Here is a 10556-nt window from a genome sequence, read left to right as displayed (position 1 = left end):
TACAATGTCCGCGAAAATGAAGAGAACCTTACAAATAAGCAAATTCATCATATTTTTACATGGTTACTTGGTGGAAATAGATAGATTACTGTTGTCACCTAAATTTTGGTAATCTATTTAATTATTTATTAATTGCATTGAAAAATTAGGAATTAATTTTTAACCCCTAGCAAAAATAATTTTTATTAAATTGCATAGCATATAGGTATTTAGAGTTTTCGCATTATCAATACTAAAATTTATATAAAAATAAAAATTAAAATTATTGATCCAAAAGAAAAAAAAATGGGAGAGCAAAGCCGGGCCAAGGCTGGGCCTGCTCTGCCCCTTTTTGTTTTTCCGCTCCTTTTTCTCTTCTCTTCACCTGGGCCGGCCCGCTCCTTGTTTCCTGGCCCGGCCCCCATCTCCTTCCTTTCCCCTTTTCCTTCACGCCTCTGCAGAGAACAGAGAGCGGAGGAAAGGACGGCGGACACGACAGAGGCAGAGGAGACGAGGGCAAGCGTCGTACCGGAGTTGGTGGTCGGGGGAAGAACGGCAGCACCAGCTGGCATGGCACGATGCCATGCGCGCCAGCTGGAGAGCTTAAAAGGGAGAGAAGAAGAGGGAAAATTTTTTGGGGGGGAGAGAAGAGAGAGATCCGAGAAAGAGAGAGCAGCAAGTGAGAGTTCAAGCGAGGAAGGAGAGTTGGAGGGAGAGACCGCCGGCCAGCACGTCGGAATCGCGGCCGACGACCCGCCGCCGTGCCTCCTTTCCCACGCCAAAACTCCAGTAAGCCTGACCCTGTTTTTGCCCTGTTTTTGGGCATGCCGGGCCGGAGCTCGCGGCCTCCGGCTCACGCGAGCTCCGGCCCACTTCGTCCTTGTTTCTTGTGTCTGTGTTTTTGTATGTTGGTTTTCATGAGTCCTGGGGCAATTTGAGCTCGGCCGGTTCGTTTTCCTGTCGTTTTAGACAGTGCGCTCTAACTGCTCGATGAAATGCTTAAGTTAGATCCGCTTTCGTGTTCTTGGTTCGGGGCTGAATCGAAGTTCCCGCGTGTTGTTAATCTTATCGTTTTGCTGCGATTTCGAGCTTGACGTTGTTCGGGGGCCGCCCGTGGCTTTGTTCGCTTTGGCCCTGTCGTTTTTCCTGTTGTGTTGGTGCCGGCCGAGTGGTGAGGTCCTCGGCCGGCAGCGGGGAGGTCGACGGCCGAGTGGCGGTCGGAGTAGACGACTGATGAAGGGTGGTGGCTCCGCGGCACTTTGAGCTTTGGCCCGAGGCTTGTCTAAGAAATTCGGAGCTTGGGGTGAAGGACATCGCTCGAGAAGGGGACGTCGTGAATAAGACGACGTGGAAAAGAAGGGAAGAAATAAAAGAATAAAATAAGGAAACTTAAAAAATCAAAAAATCAAAAAAGAAACAAGAATTCGGATCAAATGGCTGGGCTTGAGCGTTGATATGGTTTCAGTGGGTCTAATGAGGCTTCAACTTAGGTTTATTTCATTGTGGGTTGGGCTTAGTTTTTATATTTATTTTGTTTTGGGTTTCACCGGACTGGGCTCAATAGCTGAGCCGAGTCCAACAGTGAACCCGGGCCGACGAGCCCGGTTGGATGAGTATATTATATTATATTATATATTTTTTTCAAAAAAAAATAAAATATTTAGAAAATTCAGAAAAATTCAGAAAATTCAGAAATCTTTAGGAAAAAGCTTAAAAATTGGTTTTTTAGTAGTTTCTTTTTAAAATGTGCGAAAATCTTTGATAAAAATTGTGCTCAAAATTGAATAACCTCTTAAATCTTTAGCCCAAGATTTGAATGTTCTATAAGACGATTTCAATTGCCAATTGGTTGCGCACTTTTGATATGTTGAAGTTGGTTTCCCCATAGCCTACTTAGCGTTAGATTCTAATTTTTCTTTGCAATTTATTTTATACTTCTTTGGTTGCTTATTGTTATTTTAATTATTGTACACCTGTATGACCATCTCATATATTAGTTGATAGGTTTAAAATCAATTCGAGCTGCCTGACAAAATGAACAAGATTATGTACCACGCAAGGACACTGGTTGATTAAATAGTGTAACTAAGTCATCGCTCCTGAATTCTCTGATTGCATAGAAAGTAAAATATACTCCAATATCGTACTTGATTTTTAACTAACCCCAACAGGCAAGTGGTGACTCATCATTAGAAAATTCTTATAGCTTTAATTGAAACTAAAATTAAACACCCCAATGTCATGCAGGGCATGGGCTTGGGAGAGCCTATGCCTAATTAGGGGCTATAGGCCCGCCTTTTAAGCATTATACCTAAACTTATGTTTTTTCCTCTCTAGGAAAAAAAGGTAGATCGCAACAACTATAAATCCATACATCCATTTTCTATGATTTTAAAATATAGATATTTGTGTCATCATTAAAAACACACATAATAGGTATGGGTAGGCACACTAGTTAGGGATACATTCATGTCAATTTGCTAGCATTGCCTTTGCATGACGATTTTCTCTACTAGTGAAAGAGTTCCAAGATGAAATGAGAAAACCGACTTAGCTACATACCTATCCTCCTCTCTTTGGTTTCGTAACTCACCTTGATTAAGTGTAATTTCCTGATCGCCTCGGTCATGTCCATCCGATCCGATGGTGATTCCATTGAACATGCGAGTCCAACTTCAAATACAGAGATAATGCAATCTTTGATCTTGATCTCTTGTTGTCGATCACCAACTTCACTCCAAAGCCTTGAGTCTATGATGTCCATTGCTCGATCCGAGAGAGCCATTAGGACGAAGTTGTGGAGGTTAAGATAGTGCCCAAAGGCCTCGTCAGTGGGTCTCTTTCCAGTGAACATCTCCAATAATAGAATGCCGTAACTGTATATATCCCCAAGTATGGAAACCTTGTGTCCCATGCCATACTCTGAAAATTTCATTAAGACATTAATAGAAACAAACATACACTTTTTATTGAAGTTAATGGTTTAGAAAAAAGTTTCCAAGTCACATGGGATTTTGTTTGATGTCCATTTGCAAGAGCTTGCCAAGGACAATTGTGAGGGCTCTCGCCAGTCACGCACAACATAGAGTGATGGCTTGCAAGCCCTCACTCACTTCACAGTCCGGCTCACTATGCATGGCAGAGGCCAAGTGATCCTCTGTTGGAGCAAGTTAGATGGTCATAAAACCTATGTAGCATCGACACGGACACGTGACACGTGACACGATACGACACGACACGTCGACACGTCATTTCTTAAAAATAGAGAATTTCGACACGTTCCGACACGTTATATATTAAATATATTTTTATATATAAATACATAAATAAATAATAATAAAAATAGACTAGAATTAATTTACACAAAAAATATTAAATAATATCATTCATTATTTTAATTTGTTACAATAATACACAAAACTTAGAGGAAAAAAACATTGTTTAAAGAAAAATGCTGAAATTATATTTTTAAATTTATTTATTTATCATATATAGCATTTTTTATTACTTCTTTCAGAGTAAAAGACTTTTAAAAAAAATAAAACAATTCTAAAAAAATAAAACTGAAAAAAAAAATTGACCTCGTGTGTGTATATTTATAGCAATTTTATTACTTCTTTTATTACTTCTTTTGTGTATATTTATACTTTGACCCCTCAAGTATTATAAATTTTTAAAATTGACCCCGTGCGTGTCGGAATCGCGTGTCGGAATTCTAGACTCGCGTGTCGGAGCGTGTCGGAAAGAGTTGACCACGTGTCGGATTTTTCGACACTTGTTGACCGCGTGTCGGGACGTGTCAGAGCGTGTTGGACACGTGTCGGAGTGTCGGACACGACACGAAGGCTTCCGGAGAGTGTCCGTGCTACATAGCATAAAACCCTCTACTGGTTTTTTCTTTCATATCTTTTTGTTTGACTTTCATTTAGTTTATTGGCTATGGCCGGTGTTTATCGCCTGTTGGATGCTAAAGTGGTAAAAATTGTCACAAAAGTTGGAATGCATCGACCGTAGAGAAATGAGATTTTAGGATGTAAAAAGTGCACCAAATACCAGTTAACAACATATGAACTCTTCTTTTTCCAAAACTACTAAGTGCACCCAAAGTTGTCACATGTTCGCTAAAAAAAATTGCCCAAACATCAAGAGTGACTTTTTCCTCTCGTAGGGTATAGGAGGAAAATAGAAAAAAGAATAATATATATGCAATGAAGGCCTCGGCAGAAACTATTTAGTGCACTTAGACATGTATTAACTAAATTTGAACCGCTAGTTTTGACTAGACACGCATGGAATACACACGAGGCTCTTCATTTTCATGATCCGGATTCAGTTTAATACCTATACCACACTATTTCTTTTCTACAAGAAAGAATAGAAGAAAATGCCTAGAAGACTAGGGAAAAAGAAGAGACTTGGAGTGATTTGTTATTTCTAATGGATTTATAATTGTTAAATGCGTAAATTTGTCTAAATATGCTCCAAACAAGAAGTTTAGGGGAGTGAAAGTTGGATGGGGTCCATCATGCTGTGAATTAGTGTATGTTGTGTGATATCGTTGTGCTTTTATGGGTTTAAGACCTCGAGCGGATTCAGACTTAAATGTCCTGTCATCTAAACAAATTTTAGAAATATGGAATTATAAGTCAAGTCAAAATGAAAGGGTCCACCATGAGGGGTCAATTACTTACTGTCAAGACCTTAAGTCATGGCTTACCAAAAGTGAATCACAATTTCTCATCAATTTCTCATACTGGGACTTTATGACAATATTAGACACAATCCATTTTCGCAGCATCAACATGACATGAGATAGATAGATTACAAATTATAGAAAGAAAATGTAACTATGATAGGACACAATATGCTTAATCTATTTATTGGTACGAATTCACAAGTTTTGATAAAAAAATAATAATATCTCCATTCAATGATCAAATTTAAGATGATTTATTCCCATCTTAATTTCAAATACAATTACTAAATGCTACTATTAATCTTTTCGTACACAAACATATGTATTTTCTTCTTCGGTTGAAGCTATTAATTAAAAAAAGAAGGAAATAATGTTGTGAGAGAGAGGTGTTAGAGCATACGAAGCATAACAAAATATCAAGGATCTTGTTTATTCAATCAAAAACTAATCGAGAAAATATGATAGATTCATACCAGGAGGCACATAACCAATGGATCCTCTAACTGCAGTTGAAGTTGAACTACCCTGATCCTGAACTCTTATGGCTTCAGCAGACACTGTTGAAATGATTTTTGCAAGCCCGAAATCTCCAACTCGAGCCACCATGTCGTTGTCCAGAAGCACATTACTCGACTTCAAATCTCCGTGGATGATTGTTGAATAACAACTCTTGTGGAGATATTCGATCGCAGTAGCTATGTCAATGGCAATGTTTAACCTCCGCACTAGTCTCAAATTTCTCAATTTGATGTGCTCATCATATTGTCCTATAGTCCCAGGGTGCAACCACTTCTCCAAGCTCTCATTAGCCATGAACTCATATATTAGAGCTTTGAAGTCATTGCCACGAAAGTCCACACTCGAGCAGACACTTAGTATCTTCACGAGGTTTCGGTGTCTAATGGTTCCTAGAGTTCGACATTCGGAGATAAAGCTCCTCGAAGCACCTCTTTGCGATAGATTGAGCACCTTCGTTGCCACCGTGGCACCACTATCAAGAATTGCCTTATAAACTGTGCCGTATCTCCCTTTACCAATCAAATTGGTCTTGGAGAATCGGTCAGTCGCTCTCAAGAGTTCTTCGTAAGAAATCCTCAAGAATTGGTTCCCGAAAGATAATGAAGTGGAGGCATTGCTTGTCGTCTGCTTCTTTTTGCAATAGGAGATAGACACACATAGGAGCAACAAAGCTAAACATAACAAACTGCCAGCTACCACATATATAACTTTGGCCTTGGTTGAAGAAGACTTCTTAGAGCTTGATGATTTGCAAAGAGGAAGCTTCAGACCAGGAACACCTCCACAGAGTTCCGTATTTCCATAAATCGATATAGAACTTGCATTTAGAAAAACTCCACCCTTTGGAACTTGTCCTTCTAGTTGATTGAAGGACAAATTCAAGTACTTGAGGAGTGAGAACCCTGCGAGAAAGCTCGGGATTGGACCAGAAAAATTATTATCGGAAAGGTCCAGCTCTTGTAGACCCCGTAATGGACGTAAAGCTTCAGGGATTTGACCATGAAAAGAATTAGCTTCTAAGTGAAGTCGTTCCAATACCAAGCACATGCTGATGGATGCTGGAATTAAGCCGGTCAATCTATTGTGAGACAGATCTAATATGCCAAGATTCTTTAAAGATCCAACTTGCAATGGAAGAGATCCACTTAAATTATTATTTGCTAAACTAAGGATTATCGACAAGGAAGAAAGATCCATGATTTCGATAGGAATTGAGCCAATTAGGTTATTGTTCGAAAGATCAAGCCCAATTAGTTGCATGCAGTTGCTGAGACTCTGTGGTATGTAGCCTCGGAAAATGTTGGAGGAAAGGTCAAGGATACCCAATGACGTAATGTTACCAATTGAAGATGGTATCTCTCCAGTAAACATGTTCCAGCTCAAATCAAGTTGCTGCAAGTTGGAAAGTGCTCCGATGGAATGAGGAATATTATCGGTTAGAAAATTATTGCTTAAACGCAAAAAAGACAAGTTGAAGAGATTTCCGAGGGCTAAAGGAATAGATCCTTGGATCCGATTGTCCGACATATAAATTCGCTCAATGCTGGGGGAGAGATTGAAGAAGGATCTCGGCAATGATCCGTGAATCAAGTTCCTCGAAATCTCGAGATTTTCTAAGTTGGAACAATTCACTAAAGAAGAAATAAAGCTCAAGTCATCCTGCAAGTGGTTATCAGCCAATGAAATCCTGTAAAGGCCCTTTAGCCTACCCAGATTTTTCGGTATTGGCCCATGGAAATTGTTGTGCTCAAGGTAAAGCTTTCCGAGACCTGTGGCATTCATTAACGTTGATGAAATCATCCCTGTGAACAAGTTTTTGCCAACCCCAAGGAAATAGAGAGAAGGAGAAGTGGTGCCGACATCATTGAGAAAACTTCCCCACATCTGGTTATAATTAACATTGAATGTAATAATGTCAGACATGTTTAAAATCCCTGTTGGAATCTCACCGGTTAGTTTGTTGGAAGATAGTTGGAAAAGTATCAATCTCTTGAGTCTGGACAATTCCTCAGGTATTTCTCCGCTTAACGCATTTTCTGCCAGGGAGAGCTTTTGTAGCAGCGAGAGGTTTCCAATCGAACCAGGAATAGGACCTACAAGACTGTTCAAAGACAAGCCCAAGCCTTTAAGTCTTGTTAAAGAACCAAGATTAGAATGAATTCCTCCCACAAGTTGGTTATCTATGAGATTTAGGATCTCGAGGTTCAAGCAACGGGAAAGATTGGAGGGTATTGAACCACCAAATGAGTTGTTACTAAGAACAAGAACATGTAGCCGAAACAAGTTGCCAATATGTGGTGGGATTTCGCCATGAAAGCTGTTGTTCTGCAGAAATATGACCCTCAGAAAAGAGAGGTTACCTACGTGAGGAGATAGGAAACCTTCCAAGCCTTGTGATCTCAGGTATAGAGATGTGACCCTCCCAGGATGTCTTTTGCTGCACAAAACACCTTGCCACTCACAATGATGAGTAGAATCATTCCAAGAGCTCAAGACTCTAAATGGGTCTTTGTGTATTGCGTTTTTGAAGGAGGCTAACGCGAGCAGATCTGTTTGGTTATGCGAGTATGCTCCAAAGATTGTGATTGAGCTCCACCACCACAAGAGGGCAGAGTGAAGAATAAGAAACAGCTGTTTCCCCATCTCCTCTTGTGATCTCCACTTTCAGTCTTAGCTGCATTTAACTCTCCGGTCCTGCACAAAATTCAATTATTGATTGATTCCACTATGGGAAGTAACGTACACTATGCTTTGAAGTCCATGAAATAGTAGAAATTATAGGGTGCAAAGTGTGGTAGTATAAACGAATATTGTAATTAATATTTTAAACACCCTAAGACTATTTTATAAATTTCGTAAGATAAATGTGGCATATTGTTATCAATTATTGCGCATGGCTTATCGTCCACTTATTTTCTGCCATGTGATTTAGCATGTTAAGATAAATATATTACAAAAGCGACAGGTCCATGTGAAGGACAAATTGGTGCCTCGTATTCCATGAAGTCCATGTAGACAAAGACTGAAGACTAAACAAATTGGTGCCTCATATTCACTGTCAATTACGTGAGGATTGGGAAGACCATGGAGACGAAGACTCGACATTCCATCAAGTGCGTCGTGAAAGCAGGCAACCATAACCCAACCAAAAAGAAAAAAAGAAAGAGAGAAGTCTTTTAGTACTCCGTCAATTACGCGAGCATTTACAACTTCATGGAATTTGCAGGCTCGGTAGAGGTCGAAATAGAGATACAGGGCTAGTTGGGCCATAGCTCGATTTTTTTATTAGTGTTAAAATTAGATATCGTTACTAGATTTTTCTCCTCAAAGATCACTTCTTTATATGTTTATTTTTTTAACTTATTAATGAATTTATCAAAGTACTTTGAGTATAAATAAGCAGGAGCGCGAAATCTTGACCCAGGCCGGACCTGAAAATTCGGGCCATCCAAAGGCTTATATGAGCTTTTAATCTTTTTTACTTACCCTTAAAGTTAAGCTTCACGTGGGACAAAGTGTTATATCGTAAGAGCCATCTCTTGAATCTTATAAAGGTAACTTGATACATAGTGAGAACCACATCTCGAAACAAGGAGAGCTACCTTTAATATCCTTCAAGGGCAACCAACCAAGTATATTGGTGGGATTTGATGCATCATTGAATATCATATGTGCGGTTTACTAATATTAGCATTTATAATCGCAAGAAGAGGTGGTCAATTACTTATTCAATCGATAATTTGCTTATTCACCAATAGTGTTCGCAAGCTGAAAATTTGACACCTAGCAACACATTTGTCACTACCTCTTTGAAGCCTCCTGCAAGCGCATGAGGCTAATGGTTTTCTAAGCCTAGGCTTGGTCTAGACTCTCCCAAGCCCACTAGTTCGTGACTTACAGTTCGTTTTTTTTTTAACCTGCAAGCTGCCACTAATTCGATTTATAGTCGATTGATTAAAAATCTAAGTAAAATATTGTGATTAGAAAAATTAAGATCGGAAACTTGATTATATTAATTAATCAACTAGTGAGAGGATGAATGGATGGATATCTTAGCTGCAAGCCAAATGGCTTGAGAAGAAGATCACCGTATTCACTAAAGATAAGATTTTTTTTTTTTTTTTTAAAGGATTTTTCATGCAATTTGTTTTTTTGAGAAAACTACTCAAAAACTATTTTTCAGCCTTGTCCTAATTGCAGAATTTTTTGAAAATTTTTTATATTTGTATTTTTAAAATAATAATAATAATAAATAAGTGTAAACCGGCGAATCCGGGTCCGGTCTAAATTGTAAAAGGTTGAGAACTTAATTGGCCAAACAAATAGATTTATGACTATTACAGCATAACTACAATAGGTTTATGATATTTTGGTAATTTTTCCAAAAAGAAATGTACATGAGTCATGTTGTGAAAAGAGATTGCGTGCCGTGCATTTGGATTCAAGAAAATTACAAGTGATTTTTGCATTAAAATATTCTAATTGATTCGCTAAAGCTTTGTATCACTCTGTGAAAAGCAATCTGATCTCTTTGTCACTGTTCAATACGACATACTGTCCATGGTACCGATGAGGGAAGAGAGACCAGAGAGCCTATTTTTTGGGAAAAAAAAATAAGTTTAATATTTTTAGCGGATTTTTGTCTCATTTTTTATGAATTAAAAATAGATTAGTTATTATATTTTGGGCCTCAAAAATCATTTTTTATATTTTCATATTTTAACTTACTTATGAGTTTATTCAAGTGTTCGGAGTATAATTAAAACATCTTGTGTTATTAATTATTAATCTTTTGGTTATATTTTTTTAGTTTTAATATATAATTTGACCAGTTCGAGTCATTTTAATCCTGAGATCCTGAAGATGCTAAAGCTGAAGGTGCGGATTGGCTCAAAAAAGAATAAGGGGGGGGACCCTAAATTTCAGCCCGGGCCACTTCAAACCTTAAAAAGTTGGCCGTATAATCTAGGCCAAACTGTTCTTTAAATCTTCTTCTTTTTCACCCCTAGAACCAAGTGTTACGTGGGATAATGTCCTACTCCTGGGGAGCTATTTCTTGAACCTTGTAAAGAGGCAAAGTGCTATATAGTGAAAAGCACGTCATGAATCCATGGAGCCATCTCTAGATCAATTGGATTGTGTATATGGTAGGCATCATCGAATTGCTTCAACGATTGTCGGACAAACTTGAATGACAGCTCCTAAATTTTGAGAAGAAATGATGATGGAACAGAAAACTAAATTTCCTTTAATTGATCTTACTCAATTTATCTCTTTCCTCCTTTTAACAATCTCCATTCTAATGCTAATTCCACACTTATTTGATGACATGGGTGCATAGCATATTGCACACCATTTCATT

The 10556-nt window shown here is 38.4% G+C and overlaps 1 protein-coding gene across 1 annotated transcript; it reads right to left on the bottom strand.

The window, feature by feature from the left end:
* Positions 1–666: 666 nt before the first annotated feature.
* On the bottom strand, positions 667–7837 carry LOC104455223 (putative receptor-like protein kinase At3g47110). Its single transcript, XM_018859739.2, has 3 exons — positions 5149–7837; positions 2542–2901; positions 667–872 (listed from the first exon to the last, which is right to left on the bottom strand). The coding sequence occupies exons 1-3, from the start codon at positions 7835–7837 to the stop codon at positions 667–669; spliced, it is 3255 nt and encodes a 1084-aa protein (XP_018715284.2).
* Positions 7838–10556: the final 2719 nt, after the last annotated feature.

This window comes from Eucalyptus grandis, chromosome 7 (assembly GCF_016545825.1).
Source record: "Eucalyptus grandis isolate ANBG69807.140 chromosome 7, ASM1654582v1, whole genome shotgun sequence".
Classification (NCBI taxonomy): domain Eukaryota; kingdom Viridiplantae; phylum Streptophyta; class Magnoliopsida; order Myrtales; family Myrtaceae; genus Eucalyptus; species Eucalyptus grandis.
This window is presented reverse-complemented; position numbering and strand designations above follow the sequence as displayed.

What these genes read in the sequence shown, in the direction of transcription:
- LOC104455223 (XM_018859739.2), bottom strand. Translation starts at nt 7,837, where the DNA reads ATGGGGAAACAGCTGTTTCTTATTCTTCACTCTGCCCTCTTGTGGTGG. An exon ending in CATTGGTTATGTGCCTCCTG is followed by an intron (nt 2,902 to 5,148) that starts GTATGAATCTAT and finishes TGAAATTTTCAG; the next exon opens with AGTATGGCATGGGACACAAG. An exon ending in AACCAAAGAGAGGAGGATAG is followed by an intron (nt 873 to 2,541) that starts GTATGTAGCTAA and finishes ACAAAAACACAG; the next exon opens with ACACAAGAAACAAGGACGAA.